The sequence below is a fragment of the Jaculus jaculus genome, chromosome 11, assembly GCF_020740685.1.
Source record: "Jaculus jaculus isolate mJacJac1 chromosome 11, mJacJac1.mat.Y.cur, whole genome shotgun sequence".
Classification (NCBI taxonomy): Eukaryota; Metazoa; Chordata; class Mammalia; order Rodentia; family Dipodidae; genus Jaculus; species Jaculus jaculus.
Window position 1 is genome coordinate 28,718,614 of NC_059112.1, and position 20,040 is coordinate 28,738,653.

General features: G+C 44.1%; 1 protein-coding gene across 3 annotated transcripts in view; it reads left to right on the forward strand.

Moving 5' to 3' along the window:
* The first annotated feature begins 592 nt into the window (after positions 1 to 592).
* Arap2 (ArfGAP with RhoGAP domain, ankyrin repeat and PH domain 2) overlaps positions 593 to 20,040 on the forward strand; it is a 186,519-nt gene continuing 167,071 nt past the window's right edge. For all 3 annotated transcript variants that reach the window (XM_004656108.2, XM_045130025.1, XM_045130023.1), the window contains exons 1-2: positions 593 to 658; positions 16,996 to 18,033. In XM_004656108.2, coding sequence (XP_004656165.2) covers positions 17,138 to 18,033 — 896 coding nt within the window. In that variant the 5' untranslated portion in view covers positions 593 to 658; positions 16,996 to 17,137. The remainder of the gene's footprint in view (positions 659 to 16,995; positions 18,034 to 20,040) is intronic.

Consider the following 20,040-nt stretch of genomic DNA (forward strand, 5'->3'; position numbering starts at 1 on the left):
CGCCCGCCGGCGTTCCGGGAGTGCGCGCCGCCACGCCCCCGCGCCACGCCCGCCCGCCGGGGCTGCTGCAGGGTCCCCGGGGCTCCCGGGGCGAGCGAGGGGTGGGGAGGAGCGGGTGGCCGAGCCCCGCGTCGCCCCGCCCGGCCCCGCGTGCTGCAGGTGTCCGGGGCGCCTGACTCAGCGGCGCAGGCATGCGGCGGAACCGGGGCGGCCTGCCGGTCCTGCGGCGCCGCGGCGCCCGGGCCGTCCCGTGAGCGAGCCAGAGGGAGAGGGCGGGAGAGGCGGGCGCGGGCGGGCTCCGGGGCTCGGCTTCCCGCCCTCCAGCGGGCCCGCGCGGCGCGGCGCAGCGGCGGGAGCACCTGGGCAGGGCCGGCGGCGGGCGCGGCTTCCGGGGCTGCGTGTCGGTCCCTCCGTCCGTCCGTCGTGTGCCCGTCCGTCTGTCCGTCCGTCCGTCCGTCCTCCGCCCCGCGCCGCCCGCTCCAGGTGCCTCCGGCCGCCGCCAGTGACAGCGCCGCCCACGCGGCCGCGGGACCCGGAGCGCACGCGGAGGAGGAGCCGGAGGAGGACGGCGAGGAGGAGGAGGAGGGGGAGCCCCGCAGCGCCCCGCGCCCCGCTCGCTGCTGCACCCCACGCGGCCGGGGTCCCCCGTCGTCTCCAGGTGAGTGCGCCCCTCCCCTGCATCGCCCCCCGCCCCCGGGCTCGGCTCTGGTTTCCGCGGCGCCCGCGAGTGGGCGTCTCAAAGGAAACCCGAAGCCCGCGAGGGACGCGGAGGAAGCGCCCGGTCCCTGCCCGCCGCGGGGGCAGCGCGCCCTCTAGACCCCGCGGGCACCCGGGGGCAGCTGCGGGCGCCCAGGTGTCTCCGCTCTGCGCTCTGGTCGCGCGCCCCCCCTGGTGCCCACCTGGCCCCTGCGCCCTGGAGCCCGGCCGGCCCGGTAACTCACTTGGATCGCCGCCCCCGGGCCTCCAGCGCGGGAGCTGGGCACCTCTCGGCCAGGGGCTTTAGGGGCTCCGCTCCGGAGGACTGGTGCCCCCGTCCTTTCCTAAAAGTAAGTTTCAGTTTATCACATCCAGGCTCGTTAAAAAAAAATAAATAAAAAATAAAAAAATGTGTTTCACTTCTTGGGGGCGAACTGGGGTTATTTTGATTTGGGGCAAAGCTCGTGACCTCATGTTGTGAACCTTAATTGTTTAGAGGGGAAATACAAAGGGACCTATGGGCTGCTTCGTGGGGGAAACTGTCAAGCCATTGCAACTTTGTGTTTTTCTTCCCCTGAGCTTGTCCTTGAAGTAGGCTTGTTCAGTGGAATGTATTCTTTGTTTATTGAATACAAGCTATTTTTAAAAGTACTTTTAATCGGATGTCATTGTGATTACCAATAATAGTATTGTACTTACAAGCCCAGTATTGATTTCTCCTCACTTAAGCGCTCTCCAGCAGCGCCAGTCTGTGGAACATCGCCTATAAGTAATTGGAAGGTGATTGCGGGTGTTTTCGAAAGGACTCTAACTTTTTGAAGTGAAGAGCTGTCTCTGAAACTCTTCCTTAAGACTTGTATGCACGTCCAGGAGAAATGCGGAGGGCAAAGGCTTATAATATGCTACTGCTTTGACGATATTTTAAAAAGACAAAAAAAAAAAAAAATGGGTCGTGCAAGTAGGCTACAGTTTAAAATGGAAATACCTCCTTTGGCTCTTTTCCAAGGAGAGATTAACACATGTTAGGTGGGCCCTCACACCAAGAGGGTTTTATATAGACTTGATTTGCCAGTACTCAAAGATTTTTTTTTTTTTCCACATTAAAATGTACCTACAGGGTAAATCGACTGGCTTGTTGAAGTTTGTTTATGTGGGTGTATATGTCTCTATTTTTTTCCTTCCTCTTGTAAACCTGTCAAATGGGTTTATGTTTATGTTACATGTGAAGTGAGCTGGTCCATTTAAAAACAAATTCCTGTGTGCCTAAAGTCTCAGGAGTTTCATACTTCATGATATCCAAGAAGGATTTTTTCCCCTTTTGTTTTCTTGATTTCCAGCCCACTTCTTTGCAATGACCATCAAATGCTCAGTATAAATGACCTCATTGCATTAAGATCATCTGTTAACATATATATCTCTCCCTCTCTATATTTCTTTATAGTCTTACTTATCCCATCTTTGCTCATACTAAGGTGTGAAGAGTTTCAAATATCTTTGTAAAATACTAATTAGAGAACTTCATATTAATATTGAAAATATGTCTTAGTTTTGACTGAGCATGATGAATGTGAGGATTGAAGTTATGAGGTGCAATCTTAGTCTTTTTAAAATTAAATTTTGAATTTTTAAATTTAATTTATTAAAAAAGGATTGGCCAAAGTAAATATGTAGTCATAATTAAGTTATTTGATTGGCTTACTTTCCCTTTAATAATTGAACTAACAATGATTTTATTATTCTATCTGGGTAGTAACATGGCCTATGAAGTCTTTTTAGCTTGTTATTAATTTCTGTACTCATGCACAGGTGGGGACTGGGGAGTAGGCATTTTACTTGATGGCTTTGGAGATAAAAGCTACTGTCCTAGGTGTGATAGGTAGGGAGGATTATTTTTCTGTCTTACACCGTATGCGTATGTTGGGGTGGGTAGGTAAGAGAATAAACAGAGGGGCTGATGAAGTGGTTTGTCAGTCTTGATGGTTCTCAGGAAAAGGGAATGCCAAAAAAAAAAAAAAAAAAAGGAAAAAAAAGGCCACAGATGGTTAAAATGCATAGATATAGGGCGAGGAGAGAATGGTTTGGTCTGTCCAAGAGCAGAGGAGAAACGGCTCTCCTTTCAGGTGGCATGGACTCACGGGGGCAGAGATCTCAGTTCTCTTCAAGAAGTACGGACCGCTGGCTCTCCTCGGCCGTCTCCAGCAGCCACTCCAGTGCCACCCTTCATTACTCATCGGCTTCTAGAGCCATCTCACCTGTTCTGCTTGTTCATGCCTCCTCCATGGCACTTGGTGTCGCTGGCGCTGCCACCTGCTACTTTGCCTCTCACACGTCTGTAAAGCCTTCCTCAGTGCCCCGACACTGACCACTCCCTGTGCAGCACTGTGGCTGGCGTGTGGCTGCAGGGTTTAGCTATATTCCTGGAGTCCATCTGACATTTTTAGCCTCCCCAAGCACTTCTGAAGGATGATGCCAGTTCTCTGCGTGATTATAAATAACACAGCATTATACTGCAAGCCATAGGAAAGTCCAAGTTACAGAATTTGATTTTCTCCATCATTACCAGTCAAGTCCTTTTTTTTTTTTTTTTTTTTGTTTGGTACATCATGTTCTTCCCCATTAATCTGTTTTGTCTTGATATTCCCTCTTCCCTGGCTGAGGGGAACAGTGCTGCTCCTTCATGTTCGGGGTATTTCCTGTTGCTTGGCATGTCTAATCTACTTTTATGCTAATCTTTGGGTGGGAAGACTTTGCATCTCCTCTTTCTGAGTAGTGCTCTCCAGTTAGATAGTAGATGCTGTTATCTTGAACTGCAAATATTTCCCGTTATTGTGTTGGAGACAGTAGTGTTCCTTAAACATTTACTGAATGAGTGCATGTAAACAAATGGACAAATTAGTTAGGGGACATTTGTTGGAGGGACTTGGAGAATAACTGAAGCAATAGGAAGTTCTTGAATTCAGTTGGAAAAGAGGTCAGGGTGCTATTTATAAATGCAGAGAGGAAACATCCGCAGTAGGCTATTTTGAAACATCTGGTTGTTGGTCTAAAAATGTGGCTCCTACATTCAGAGAACAAGTGAGCGAGAGAGAGAGAGAGAGAGAGAGAGAGAGAGAGAGAGAGAGAATATATACTTGCAGTAAAACTCTGCAGTTGGAATACAATGCACATACACCAGTGTGTTTATACCATACATGCACATTTCAAAGTCTTTGTACTGAACTATGATATCATGGTCGTTTTCACTGGAGTTGCTTGAACATGAAAGTTATGTTCGCTGTTACATGAAATGGAAACGCAAAGCCACTGATTCCGATCAAGATGTGCTGGCCCATTGTGAGGAGAAGGAGCAGGCCAGCTCCAAGCAGAAGCAGGAGCCCAAGTATTCAGGGCATATGGGTGGGCATCTTCTGCAATGGTGCAGGCTTCAGGATGGCCATTCCTTGTAGAAACTGTGAAGTTGAAGTCCTGTTTTGGTTGCTCAAGAATCATGGCTCTACTTAAAAGATCTCTCCATTATAATTTGAAACAAGTCCCAAACCTGAGCTAATTAACTTCAAAGCTAGATGGGCACTTGTGAGAGGAAAGACTTACTGAAGCTAAAGAGATTATCCTGCAATTAACCATTAAGATACTATCTAAAACACCCACATGAAGGCATTAGGTGTGAAACATAACTACTGCACATACTAAGCAAGGGAGCTAGCATTTCTGGCCTTTACAGGAAGCAGAAATGGATATTAAGTTCTAGTTTTTTTTATTATTGAGAGAGAGAAAGGGGGAGGTGGGTTGAGAGAAGGATGGGTGCACTGGGCCTCTAGCCATTGCAAATGAACTTCAGACGCTTGCGCCACTTTGTGCTTATGTGATTACTGGAATTCAGTCTGGGTTCTTAAGCTTTGCAGGCAAGTACCTTAGACTGCTAAGCCACCTCTCCAGACCCTGGATTTTTTAAAAATATTTTTATTTATTTATCTGATAGAGAAAGGAGAAGAGAGAGAGAGAGGGGGGGGGGGGAATGGGTGCGCCAGGATCTCTTGCTCTACAAATGAACTCCAGTTATATATATATTGTGCATCTGGCTTACGTGGGTCCTGGGGAATTGAACCTGGGTCCTTTGGCTTTGTAGGCAAGCGCCTTAACTGCTAAGCCATCTCTATAGCCCTAATTTTTTAAAGTAATGTTTTTATTAATTTACTTATTTTCACGTGTGTTTGTGTGTGTGTGCACACATGTGTGCATGTTCTCACGCAGGCATTGCCCAAATCTGTTGTCCTCTGCAAATGAAGACCTGTACAGTCTTAGGTGGGTGGCCAGGAAGCCTGGTCTGGGTAGCTGGGGAATTAAACCCTCGCCAGCAGGCTGTTCAAGTAAGCACCTTCAACTGCTGAGCAAGCCATCTCCCAGCTCCTGAGTTCCACATTGTTCAGAGTTGTGGTTTCCAAGTTACACAGTAAGTAAAATAATAATAATAATAATAATGAAAAGCTGAGGATAATCCCTTCCCTTTGATCTAGATCTGGAATGATTGTGCTTAGAACTTGGCTATTTCAAGGTGAAATCTCACTGATTTCTCTACCCAGCAGTTGCTCTTTGTTACATTCCAAAAACTATTCTCAGGTCCCTGCACACTTCATGTTTCATTGGCAGGATGGCCCTGCGCTCTCTGCATCATTACTGTCTCTGCTTGCACATGGCCAAAGAGAGGGTCAGGAAAAGGTGAGAATTGGCCAGAGCCACACAGCACGCTCCAAACTGAGCTGGTATCTTTAGTAACCTCTATGGTCTGTGTCCCAGGTCTAAGTCTTCTGGTCAAGCCATTGATCTGAAAACGCTAACCACATCTGTATTTTACTGGTTTAATAAAGCTGAACTTACTGATATGTTACGTGCTTTGTGGACTTAGTAGAATAATTTACAGTTCCTATTTGAAGGAACATGGCCTTATAGTGTAGGCCTAAGAGTAGTCATGCGCTCAGCCCGAGTCCATTAATATACTATGATTAATGTAGTATGGTCTTGTTTATAACAAATGAATTAATTATAGCTGGCAGTTATGGTATACTTACAGTTAATGTCAGGTCCTGTTATAGATATCTTATATATTTTCCTTATTTAATCTATCAGAAATGCCACAGGAGATGAGGTATGTTGTCCTCATTTTGCAAATAAGGAATCTTGAATTTCTGGGAGGTTAAATAACTTAAAAAAGAGAACACAGTTAAAAAGTGTAGACACTTGGACTGGAATTCAGACGTTGTGGTGCCTCGTGTAGTGTGGGTGGAATTAATGAGGGATTAAAGGCAAATGTAATGAGCAGAGAAAACATTATGAAGTGATGAAGTGATCTTGTAAGATTTGGCCATTACAGGAGAGGGAAAAATATATTGGAAACTCATTATGCCTATTTCCTTTTTGTTGTACAAAATTTACCATCTTAGTCATTTTTTATTTTTCTTTTTGAGGTGGAGTTTTGCCTTAGCCCAGGCTGACCTGGAATTTACTCTGTAGTCTCAGGCTGGCCTCAAATTCGCAGTGACCCTCCTATTTCTGTCTCCTGAGTGCTGGGATTGAAGGTGTGCGTCACCACACCCAGCAGTTTTAGCCATTTGTCAGGGTACGGTTCAATAGTGTTAGATATGTTTACATTGTTGTGAAACAGATTTCCACAGGTCTTTCATCTTGCAAAACTGAGACACTGCACTCATTACATCTCCCCACCTCTCTGCCCCTCCCTGGCCTTTGCCGTTCCACTGTAGATGTCTGTGAATTTGATCACCTGAGATAAGATATGAGTGTATTCATACCATACTTATAACTGGCTTATTTCACTTGTTGAATGCCCTCAGAATTTGGATTTGTAGCCTGTGACAGAAATCTATGTTTTAGAGGCTTCTGCTGTTGTGTGCATCCACCACACTTCCTGTATTTATTCATCTGCCTACACACACTGAATTTCTCCTTTTATGACTCACTGGAAGTTATATCTTTGAGATCATTCTTAGGAACCTTCTTATTTAGTTTTTAAGTGTGTGTGTGTGTGTAATTATATGTGCCTATGAGCACATGTGTGGCACAGCATACACGTGGAAGTCGGAGGACAACCTCAGGTTATGTGTCTCCTCCTTCAGTCATGTTTGAGACAGGGTTTCTCTTCTTTTGCTCCTGGGAAGGCCAGTCGAGGCCTGTGAGCTTCTGAATCCTACACGCTTTAGTTCCTCTTTCTACAGGCATATTGTACATATGGGCTACTTGTGTCTGGTTTTATATGGGTGCTGAGCATTGCACCCAGGTCAGCCTAGGGAGCAACCATCTTTAACCACGGAACCACTTCACATCCCCACGGAACCACTTCACATCCCCAGGAATATTTTTATGCCAATACTTTTATCCATGGGTATTTTCCCTCTCAACACTGGCTGCTCATGGGGTCAACGTACACATATTTCGTTGGTATCTGTGTATCTGATTTTGGCTTCATAGTCTAGCGCTGTGCTGGTAGTATCATAGTCACACATCAACTGCATTTCTGTAGTGCTAGAGGCAAAATAAATGTCAGTAAAGAACGTTGTTTATTATTAGTTTATTTATTTATTATTAGTATTAGTTTATATAGATGTTTTCTGCTAATTTATTATTGACTATTAAATCTCAGGCAGTTACAAGTAAATGAACCTAGGCTTCTATATTTAACAACTTACATGGACACCCCGCCATCCACTTAAAAGGTGTATACAACCAGAGCTTGCAAGGCATAGCGTCTTTTAACAGCCCTTCTAGTGAATCTAAGTGTTTATGAACTGGGGACAAGGGCAGGGGAAACTCTGCAGTCATTGTTGCCTTTCTATAACGTGCTAAACTGCACAAGTACTAGAGACATCACAGGTAACAGCATGGCTTGCAGATTCCAACTTGTATACTTTTCATCTCATTGTTGCCTACTATTTCACCTTCAGCTTGGGGTTTTCCTTCCAAGACAGCTATGAGGTATAGAAGAATCCACAGAGATGATTTGACAGCTACTGTCTATTCTTAGCAATGTAAGTCTTGGGAAAAGTGGAAGAAGGTGGAAGTGTCTTGATGAGCAGAGAAGAATTAGTGGTTAAGGTTGAGAACACAGGACATAGGAGATCATAGCCCGTGGGTAACCGCATTTAAGACAAATGACCAGGTTGATAGCCTGCCTCTAAGAGGTCCAATTTGGCCACATGATAAGGTGTAACAGAATGAATGGCAGTGGAGAGGGAGTCCAGATGACTGATTGGGACTTGAGGGATGGGGTGCTAAGTATTAAAGGCTATGACCACAAGTGGCGTATGCACATGTGATCCCAGCTTCCAGTGCATGGAGCTGGGAGAACGGGAAGCTCATGGGCTTCATTCATGCAGGAGACACTGTCGTCTTAGAGATGGTGAAGCACAGTTCCCTCCTGTGATCTCCACAGGCATACACACACACACACACACACACACACACACACAAATGATCAGTGTTTTTAAAAAAATTTAGAAATGGACTCAGAATAATGCAAAGGGCAATTTTCTTAGCACTTGTAGCAGTGCTGGGAGGAGGGGATGGATGATAGGAAGAGAGGAAGTCATGCCTTTTGAATTAGCACCCATCAGCAGGCAGGTTCAGCCATGGAAGTTGGGTACGTATCTGCATGGGGTGGGAGGGAGAAGGGTCTTCAGAGAAACGGCGAGAAAACCCAGTCTCTGAACAAGCATGCTAAAGATTTTGGCCAGTCTCTAAGGGGGACATAGAAAGGGAGAACAAGTCGAGCTATTCTCCTTGAGTGAGGACTCAGAGCAGTGGGCAGGCTTAGCAGGCAGCCTCAGCCACTGTAGCAGGGAGGAGCTTGTGCGGGCTGACCTGAGATGTCTCATGAAGGAGATCGCTATTCCTCTCGACTCCTGAGGATTGTTTAGGTGAGGGATCTTCTCTTGGCCAGGTGATTGACAGGCTCAGCTGGATTAACTCCTGAGGAAGGGAATTGTAATCTCAGGTTTGGGTAGTTTAGGATGTCATGTCCTGGTCATCTGGTAAAACTCAGCTTCTCCTGACCAAGAAGTAGCTTTCCCTCAGTGAAGCTCTGGCACCCATACTCCCCTCTCTTTACCAGGGAGAAGGAAGGTGGGGTCCAAATGTGATCATGAAAGGAGGGTCCATCCTCAGTGGTCCTCCAAGTCGGCTAATGCCTGTCTGCCTCATTGTGATGGCTATCTTTTGTACCAAGTCACAGGTGAACACATCTATGATTTGTTGTTTGAACTAGTTAGTTCAACATGTTAACAATAGGAAGTCTTTTGATTTTCCAAGGAATTATCTATTTGTCCCCTAAAAGTTTGCTAGCTCATTGAAGGCAGAAACATATTTCTTAGGTCATCTGTAGGGTCTACAGTATATGTAAAACTGATTAGCTGTGGAGAGTTGGAGGAGTGAAAATGGTGATTGAGACTTTTACAAGCATAGGATGTCTTAAGTCACCTTTGCTAGTTATTTGCGCTATATTCAGTCTTTGAAATGAGAAAAACTACTTTCTCCCATCTTCTGGCTCTAACCCCAGGAGACAGTCTCAGGCCACAGGGAACTACTGTTTTGGAACAACATAAATGTTCATTGTTATTGGAATCTGTAAGATAGGTATTGTAAGACATTGAAAAGTTTCATCATTCATTAGCTTCATTTTTTTTTTTGTAGCTGTTTTTGAGGATCCTTTTAGTCATGTGATTCTGTGATGGTTAAGCACATTATTGCATCACACTTGCAGTCTCTGATTACACTTTTGCACATAGGCAGACATTAACAGACTTGTAGATTATCACATTTCTTCTCTTTGGTAACATTAATCAGGAAAACATCACTATCACCAGCCATAGGATTTATTTATTTACTCATTTATTTCCTCCATAGGATTGAGAATACTATATGGTAGGGAGGAGGGTGGAGGTATCAGAGCTGTGATCCTGTCCCTTCAGATTTCATTCAGTGGAGCCTGTCATTCACCAGGTCAAGGGAACACTCCTTACCTAAAGACTTGTTAAGGAGATCGGAGGAATAGGTATCCTTTTAATGTAATAATGTACACTTGCTAGCTTTTCCACCCCATGTTTTTCCTTATAGTAAGCCTGTCTAGTTCTGGATTCTAACTAAGAAAGTATTAACTCTTCTTCTTCCTTCTTTCTTCTTCATCCAGGCATAACCCTAAGCATGCTTGTCCTGGCACTCCGGGGTTCTCCCACCTTCTTCTCAAGAAACCTCCTTTGCTTTCTGGTTGTTCACATGCCTAATGCCTTGTGGGTATGAGGCAAACAATTTGACAGCAAGAAAATCTGCTGTACTAAAATTAACTTTATTTTAGATGCTATTCTTTAAAAATTTTATTTATTTATTTATTTATTTAGAGAGGTGGAAAAGGGTGAGAAAGAGAGAGAGAACGAGTGAGCATGGGTGTACCAGGGTCTCTTACCATTGAGAGAAGTATTCAGATGCCTGTGCTAGCTAGTGCGTCTGGTTTTTTTGTGGGTACTGCTGAATTGAACCCGGACTATCAGGCTTTGCAAGCAAGTGCCCTCACCCATTGAGCCTTCTCTCTAACCCCTAGATGCTATTCTTTAATGGCTCAAACATGTGACAAAGTTCAGTTTTACTAAATCTGCTTCTCTCCTGTAAGGAATCAGAGCCATGCAAAGGTGATTCCAGCTGGGCATGGTGGCGTATGCCTTTAGTCACAGCACTCGGGAGAAAGAGGTAGTAGGATCACTGGGTTTGAGGCCCACCCGAAACTACATATTGAATTCCAGGTTAGCCTACAATAGAGCAAGAACCTACCTCGAAACCCGCCCCCCCCCCAAAGAAAAAAAAAAAAAGTTAGGCAGAGAGATGGCTCAGCAGTTAAGGCACTTGCCTGCAAAGCTTAACAATCCAAATTCGATTCCCCAGAATCCACTTAAAGCCAGATACACAGTGGCACATGAATCTGGAGTTTGTTTGCAGTGGCGGGAGGCCCTGGTGCACCCATTCCCTCTCTGTTCTCTCTCTCTCTCTCTCTCTGTTTACAAATCAATAAATAAAAATATTTAAAAAGTTCTGAAGAAAAGGTATTTCAGAAGAGGTCAACACTGAATAAGAGATGGCTATAGGATCATTACATCACAAGATTTAATGAAGTGAGCTAACTGAAAACCAGGGTTTTAACTTTCTTTATTCATTAGCCAAGCTAAAGGGAGACACAGAGCTCCAGTGGGCTTAGGGAGGGGAGTAGAGGGAGAGGCTCACTGTGCTGGTTGTCCTTACTGGAGGCGTCAGGACAGGACAGCCTGCTTCAACCTCTGAGTCTGTTAGTGCCTCATAGATGAGCAACGTTGATAAGTAACTTGACTGATACTTACTGGGAAGCTGTAGAAGCTTATCATCATCCTGGCAACATGTATTATGGGATGCTAATAAAATGATAATCACAGTACTGACCTGACCTCTGTGATGTGTCACATGGATTTTGAAATGCTCTGCATATATCAACTCATTTAATTCTCACAGCAGCCCTACACAGTGTGGGTCCTAGTGAGGAAACAAAACCCAGCTAAGGCAGAGAGTTTAAGTGCACAGGCACACACAAAGCTTATATGTGGAGGAACTAGGATTTGATCCAAGTTGTCTCCCGTTAGGCTCTTATATTTTTACACTTCAGCATCCTGTGAGAGGAGCAGAATACGTTTAAATGCTTGCAATGGTCTGAATGAGTGTCATTTCAAATTCATATCCTTTTTTTTTTTTTTTTTTTTTTTTTTGGTTTTTCAAGGTAGGATCTCACTCTGGCTCAGGCTGACCTGGAATTCACTATGTAGTCTCAGGGTGGCCTCGAACTCTCAGCGATCCTCCTACCTCTGCCTCCCGAGTGCTGGGATTAAAGGCGTGCACCACCATGCCCGGCTCAAATTCATATCTTAGAAAACCATCCTAGGGTAATGGTTACAGTCAGGACTGCTGGAAAGTGATTAGGTTATGAGAGTGGAGCCCTCACAAGGAAGATTAGCGACTTTATTCAGTGGGCTGAGGGTGCTTGTTAGTGCAGCTGTGAAAAGAGTGAGCCCTCCCCAGACAGCAGAGCATTCCATACCTTTATGTTGGCATTCTTGTGCTCTACAATTGTGAGCAATACCTTGCTATGGTTTATGAGTTATTCAGTCTAAGGTATTTTGTTATAGCAGCTCAAATGGACTGAGATAGCACTCTCTTGGTCTTTGGGCTCTAATAAACACAGATTCCCTCAGAAGGCCTCTTCAAACCTAGAAGTGTATCCTCTCTCCTCCATGTTTATACCTTTACTTCTCAGAGTATGAAGGCACGAGGATGACCCATAAGCACAGAATTAAAGACTTCGTTTTCCATATACATCTGTAGCTAATATCCCAGAACATTAGATGGCTCAGGACATGCTCAGGGGATGGAGAGAAGTTGGCAGGGATGGTAGAAGTGGTTGTTCACTGTTATGTGGAGTAAAAGCAGAGATTTGATTAGAAACCATTACAGTGTTTCAGGTAAGAGGTGTTATAAGGGTCAGAACCACAACAGGCAGTGAGGATTGAAAAGGGTATGTGAGTGAAATCAGCTGTTGTAACAAAATACCAGACTGTATGGCTTATACAGACATGTGTTTGTCATGGTCCTGTAGTCTAAGAAGTACAGGGTCAAGTTGCTGAATGGCCCATTACTTTTCTGGTAAGGGTCCTCTGCTTTCTGTGTCTTTACATGGATGGAGGCAACTGTGGACTAGGGAGAGAAAGGGCAAGCTCTGTGGAATTTCTTATAGGGACTTAATCCTGTTGTATCCCTGTCCCATCCTGATAACCTTATTTAACCTTAGTCGCTTCCTGAGGGCTCCGCCTCCAAATCTCATCACCTTGAAGGTTAGGGTTTCCTCATACACATTTTTTGGGGACACAATTTAGTCTATAACAAAGAGTAAAATCCTTAGCTTTCCTGTTCCTTTGGGTTGTAGTCAGGCTCACTTTGCTGGCAGAAATCACCCAACTAAGAGCCGCTTCGGGGGAAGGGGTTTATTTTGGCTTATAGACTCGAGGGGATGCTCCATGATGGCAGGGAAAATGCTGGCATGAGCAGCGGGTAGACATCACCCCCTGGACAGCGTAAGGTGGGCAATAGCAAAAGGAGATTGTGCCAGACACTGGCAAGGGGATACTGGCTACAATACCCATGAGCCTGCCCCAACAATACACTCCCTCCAGGAGGCATTAGTTCCCAAATCTCCATCAGCATCCTAGCATTCAGAACACCCAAGTTTATGAGGGACACCTGCGTCAAACCACCACATTCTGCCCCTGGCCCCCATAAACTGATAACTATCCATGATGTAAAATGCAATGTATTTGGTCCAACTTTAAAAGTCCCCACATTTTTTATTAATCCTAATAATGTTCAGACATCCCCTTCATCCAAGGTTTTTTAACTGAGCCATAATACTCCCAAAATACCGCCCCCCCCCAAACTCATAATGGCACAGCACTTTCACACTACAAAAGATAGCATTAGGCATAGCCAAGAAATATTCAACCAATACAAGATTTAAACAGGGCAAACATCAAACTCTGTAGCTCCAAGTCCAACAACGTAGTCAGTGACAAGTCTCCAAATCCAATAACCAGCATCAAGTCACTGGAGTTCCAATTCCGCCCCTCCAGCTAGGCTACTCACAGTCCTGGAAAACTTCATCTGGGCTGGCAGCTCTCCTGGGCAGCCATCTCGTGGTTTCAGCATCTCCACTGCAACCCACAGTTCATCTTCTCAGCTCCATTGCATCTCCATGCAGGCATCCAGCAAACCTGCTTCACACTGCCCATGGCCATTTCCAAAACACAAGACCATGTTTCAAATTCAATGACACTCTTTTTTTCTTATATTCCACAATACCAGGTAGGGTGCCAATTTGTTGATCCAGTGGGGGAATAAAGCAGCCTTTGAAGGACAGGACACTCCTTGAGCACTCGGGTCCCCTCAATTGAGTCTAATTCTTCCTGTTGCCCCAGTTCAGATCAGCTGGCCCAACCTCAAAGGTTGTAACCTCTCAGTTGCAGCTGAACAGGCAGCAGTTTCAGCCTAAACATTTCTTTCTGCGCCATATCCCTCTGCTCACATCAGTCTGTTTCTACACACTGCAACCCTGCATAAGTTCTCAGGACACAGGCATAACAGTAAGCCTCTTACACAAACTGCTTCTAGCCCAGTCCAGGCAAAGCTCTTTGCACCCTCATCAGCCAAACCTCACTGTCCTTAGTTCTTACGGCATTCAGGTCTTTCAACTCTGACCAGAATTGTCCACCAAGCTGTACTTACAGCACTGAAAAGTGTCTCTTATGCCAAAGTTTCAAACCCCTCCACATTCCTTTTGAAAATCAGCTCCAAAAGACCAAAGCCAGTCAGGTTTCTAGCCGTAATGCCACTTTTGGTACCAACATTACTGTTGCAGTCAGGTTTGCATTGCTGGTAGAAGTCACCTGGCCAAGAGCAGCTTTTTTGGGAAAAAAAAAAAAAAAAAAAAGGATTTATTTTGGCTTAGAGACTCAAGGAGATGCTTCATGCTGGCAGGGAAAATGATGGCACGAGAAGAGGGTGGACATTATCCCTTGGCCAACATAAGGTGGACAATAACAAGAGGAGAGTGCCAAACACTGGCAAGGGGACACAGGCTACACTATCCATTAGCCATCCCCCAACAATACAGTGCCTCCAGAAGGTGTTAATTTCCAAATCTCTATCAACTGGGAACCTAGCATTCAGAATACCTAAGTTCATAGGGAACACCTGAATCAAACCACCACACTTTGAATGTGTGGTGGGTGAGACCAGAGTAGGCTCAGGAATCAGACTTTAGATTTGGGTGACTGTGTGGCTGATGGTACCACTTAGGGAAGGATCTGGAGTTTTCTTGAGGGTGTGTATGTGTTGTATTAAAATTGCTTTTGTCCTATAATGGTTTTTGTAATGCATGGTAAGCATGACTGTAACATTTGGGATTTACCCCAAAGGATAGTGCTTCTAATCCTCTTAAATTATTGACCAACTCATTGTGTTTATAATGTCTAAATGGGATAAATCATATAACTATTTATTGTATTGGTTACAGCATTTTTTTTCCAGTTAGTAATGGATAGGTGTGCCTTTGCATGCGCACATGCGTGTGCACACACATGCACACAACATATTTAACTGTAAAGTAAGGTTAGTGTTTGGTGTTGAGGTTTAGCTTTTTCCTCCCTCTGTTCTCTCTCATGACAGCAGAACCTTTTAAACAGAGCCAGAGGCGCTTCGAGCTTCTCCTTCTTTTTTTTTTTTTTTTTAATTTATTTATGTATTTATTTGAGAGCGACAGACACAGAGAGAAAGACAGATAGAGGGAGAGAGAGAGAATGGGCGCGCCAGGGCTTCCAGCCTCTGCAAACGAACTCCAGACGCATGCGCCCCCTTGTGCATCTGGCTAACGTGGGACCTGGGGAACCGAGCCTCGAACCGGGGTCCTTAGGCTTCACAGGCAAGTGCTTAACCGCTAAGCCATCTCTCCAGCCCAAGCTTCTCCTTCTTGCTGTTGCACTTCTCTGCTCCTGCAGTAAGGACCGAAGAAGGCAGTGCTCACCTTTGACTTCTGCCTGGTTTTCTCTGTTAGCTGATCTTTTAAATATTCAAAGCACTGGCTAGGAACAGTATCCATATCATAAATGTGGAGTGAGGAGTGGTTTATTGAGAGCTGTTGTCAAGATGTGATTTCTAGAAACACGACCACTCATGAAGTTGCTGACCTTGTTGGCTGCATCTTCTGACATGACTTGTATATGGTATGTGGGTGTTATGCATATTCCTTTTTTCTTTTTATCTATTCATAATACATACAGATTTTCACATGGGTGTTTTTATAACCTGAACACACTCATACGTCCACCATTGTGAATGAACTTTGCTCTTCACAAACTTTGTGATGCTGGGCTGGCAGTACTGACCTGTAATCTGAGCTACTCTGGAGGCTGATTATGGAGGAGCAGAAGTTCAAGGCATACTTGGGCTACAAAGCTAGTTCAGAGCATCCTGGGCAGCATAATGCAACCCTCTCACAATTTTAAAAAAGGAAAAAGGCCTAGGTGTGTAGCCTCATGGTAGGGCACTTGCTACAGGTTCCTGCCCCCTACTGAAAAAAAAAAAAAAGAAAGAAAGAAAGAAAAAAAGAAAGAAAGAAAGAAAGAAAAACGGTATAAACAAGTTTATGTTGTTTGAGAATAAAATAAACCCCTCTGAATCTGCCTTATTACCCTGGAAGAAAATGCAGCCTTTCAACTTTACCTTTCCTTTCATATTAGCATAATTCCTGTTATCTATGTGCTTAGGAGTTCCTAACCACTCAGGTAGTAGTATCTTGCATTACTCGTGTTGTTTACATACTGTGCTGTTTGCTCTTTGAAATGTAGTGAAAAGTGTTCTGCCTCCTTTTAAAGAAAGTGTCATGAAAGAAAAAGTTGTTTATATTTAGCAACTGTGGGGAAAATTATCCAGAATTCAGAAGTCAAGAATATCTTCTTTCAATGCCTTTTGAGGTTATTGCTCAATACATCCACTCTGAGAATATTAATATTAATTTTTGGCTGTTAACTATTTGGCTGTGGCCTACCCCCTGGGAAATTAACTGTTAGAATTTAGAATTCTAACTGTTAGAATTTTATTTGGAAGAAACGATATCCTCAAATGTTATTTAATTGTCCTCTAGTCAATTTACAAGGTCTTTATCTTACCTCATGGTGTTACTCTAATTTTATTTTATTTTAATTTTTTGGTGGAGAGTATAAACTTGTTCCACAAATACTGTGAAAACGAGCCTTATTGTCTTTATTGTGCTATCATCAGTGAGATGAATAAACTTTTGTCAAATGTTCATGCTGTATTTGCATTTTAGGGAATTGTAACTTGACACTGTCATTGCATTTCTGTCTTGTACAAGACTCCTGCGAATGGGCTTTTAAGTCTTGTAAAGCAAAGTGCAAACATTCCAAACTCAGTAGGTGGAAATTATTTTTATAATTTCTAATTTCAGTAATTTATGTTTTTCCAAGGAAGGCTTAATGTTAAGCTAGGTTTTTCTAATTAAAATATCCCGGGTTGGTTATACAGCTTAGTGGTGGAGTTCGTGCTTAACGTATGTGAAAATCTGGCTTAGATCATCACTAGTCCCAGGTTTCACAAAAACAAACCCAAGGTATGTGTGCATGTAATAACAAAATATTCTAATAATATTTTTTCCAGGTGTGAGCCCATGGTCTTGTGGAGCAAATAAGTTTGAGAAACCTCTGTTGCGAGTGACTGGGGAACAGCCACAGAGAAGCGCGTCCTTGAGTGTCCCATTGAGCTGCTGTGTTTTACTCCACTCAGTAATGAAGCCACCACTATGTCCTCAGTCAGTGAAGTAAATGTGGATATCAGAGATTTCTTGATGAGCATCAATTTGGAGCAGTATCTGTCACATTTCCAAGAGTTTGGTTTTCATACTGTGAGGGACTGTGTATCAATAAATGATAGTGTGCTCCATGAAATTGGAATATCACCCACAGGACACCGTAGGAGGATACTTAAACAGTTACAGTTACTCTTGTCAAAAATGCAAGAAATCCCAATATATGCAAATGTTCACAAAACGAAAGATGAGGACACATCAAAAGAACATCATGGTGCCTCCACGCCTTCCAGTCAGAACACTTGTGTAGAATCATCTGGCTCTGTTGGTAGTGAGACATCTAGCTCAACACAGTTGGAGACTAATTCAAAAAATGTTGATCGCAGTACTGCCAGTGTAGAAAATAGCCAGTCTCTTAAGTCAGATGATAAGCTATCTCTTTCTCAACACGACCTCCCCAACCTAGAAAAAGATCTTCACCAGAATTTAGATTCTTTATTTGGTAGTGAAAATAGTAAACTGGAACCGTTGATTACAATGGAGACTATGGATTGTACAATTGGAGAACAAACCCAGAGAGCTGATTTGACATCAGATGACTTCAGCAAGGCTCCTGGTGTGAACTCTGATAGTCTTCCTTCTGTGGACTACCCCGTGTCAGAAGCTCATTCTGGACATGGAACTAATGGCCAGTTGCAGCGGTCCCCGCCATCCCCGTTCTTTCAGTTTCAAGGAGAAATGGTTGTGAATGACTTGTATGTTCCATCCTCACCCATCTTGTCACCTATGAGAAGTCGAAGCAAGTTGGTTTCAAGACCTTCTCGTTCTTTTTTGCTAAGACATCGGCCTGTACCTGAGATTCCAGGGTCAACCAAAGGAATTTCAGGGAGGTAAGAACTTTTACAGTAAGCATTCAATTTGGGAGGATTTGCATGTTGATGTTTTTTTTTTTTGTTTGTTTTAGCAAGTATATTTTCAAATTTTCTTCCTAAATTTGACTAATATATATTTGGCTATTCAATAAGCCTTTGTTCTTTCAAACTTTTTACCCAACCTGTTTGTACTGTGCATTGTTCTCTCAAGTCTGTTTCCGGGTCATATGTGAGTCCATGAGACTCAAGCTTCCTCTCATTGAACCAGAGGAGCATCCCTTCCCCTGACTGTGCTTTGTTAGTTTTCCCCTCTTCTCATCCTCTGGTTTCCTGATCCATTAGCACAGTTCTCATATTTGAACTGCTGACTCTGTCTCCCCATTTATTTGTCCGTTCTTTGGCAGGGCACATGCTTTCAATGCCAGTATCTCCATTGCCAGGCATGAGGATTGGCACCAATTAATAATTCAATACACATTTACTGTACTTGGCATTATTTGGGCTAGGCACAGAGGTGGAGAGCGTGGAGGAGGTTGGGAGCATCTGCAGTCTGGTTCAGAAGTCGCTCGCGAGAAGGTGGGCAGTACCTTGTGAACATGAGTCCACAGAACTCAGAGCTCCAGAACCTCCAGCAAGGGCACTCCTCAACAGCAGATAGGCTGCTGGCAGCCCAAGGTGGCAAGCCTGGGTGAGAAGCTGATGCACTGCAGAGAGAGCGTTCACATGTCCTTCAGTGATGTCTAAAGCGAGTGTGGTTTCCTCTAGGGTTAGGGTGAGGAACTACTCTTTTCTGGTACACTTGTCAACAAGCTGAGAGGTTATTGATGGTTACTGCAGAGTTCTGTAAACTTCCCAGACAGGCTCCAGGGCAGCACTGTGTGTGGTCCACCTTTCGTTTTATTAGTTTTTTTCTCACGTGTATGTGGTGTATGCATTTGTATAGGGCCATGTGGTACCCCATGTGCTCGCCTGCCCCAGGGGCACTTGCCTGTGGCAGCTTGTTCTTGTTTGAGCAGGAGTCTCCTACTCATCCTGGAGTTAGCTGTTTCCACCCTCCCCTACACCCATACCATGCTTTGTTGAGTCTGCATTTCCCTATAGGACTGCTGTTAACAGGCTCACATGGCCATGCCCAGCTACTAATGTGAATCCTGGGTATCAAACTGGACACTCCTCTGGCTGTCATGTTTGCACAGGGAGTGATCTTAACTGCTGAGTCATCTCTCCAACTCTGCCTTCCAGCTTTAATCTGTGGCTGTTATCGATTCTCTTGCCTCGTGGTACTCTTGGGAAACTAAAGTTGTGTTCGCAAGAGAAAAAGTAGCCACATGGCAATTGGTCACTGTTAAATTCAGATATTTTCAGTATATTAGAACATAATTTCTTTGAGGACATACGCCAATGGCAAGGTCTGGTGTTCACTAAGAATCAGTAGTTATAATTCATAATACACTTAGGTCCTAGCTTGCTTCCTAATTTTTAGTGGGTCATCTGGAATTAACAGTGGCTCTTAAAGTAAAGTCACGTTCCCCTTGTGTTGCTCATGATGTTACAGTCTTAGGCTAACTCCAGATTCTTATGGTCAGTGAACTTGGATTTCATTTCAGAAAAGTGAAGACCAAAAGAAATCTGGTATTGACCAGGAGCCACTGTAGAACTGCCATGTATGAAACACCTTGATTCTGGCTTTATCTGGAATGCTAGACTCCAGCTTCTTAAACAGCCGCTTAATAAGTATTTAAGGATGTTGCACATATACAAATTGATTCTTAAGGATGTAGATTATTGTGTAGTGTTTCAGCTTTAAAATATTTTGCTAATATTGAACAGTTTAAGGAAATTGAATGAATAATAGAAAATACTCAGATGTCAGAAGCTTTCACTGTGTAAGAAGAGTCCACTGTGAACAGCTTTGCTGGCACAGGATCCTTTTGTTAGAAAAGAGACATTGAGTGCAGGTCACATGGCTTTTGTAGGGCCAGGGAGTTGCCACTTCATCCTCCAAGGGTCTTGGCTAGGTCTGAG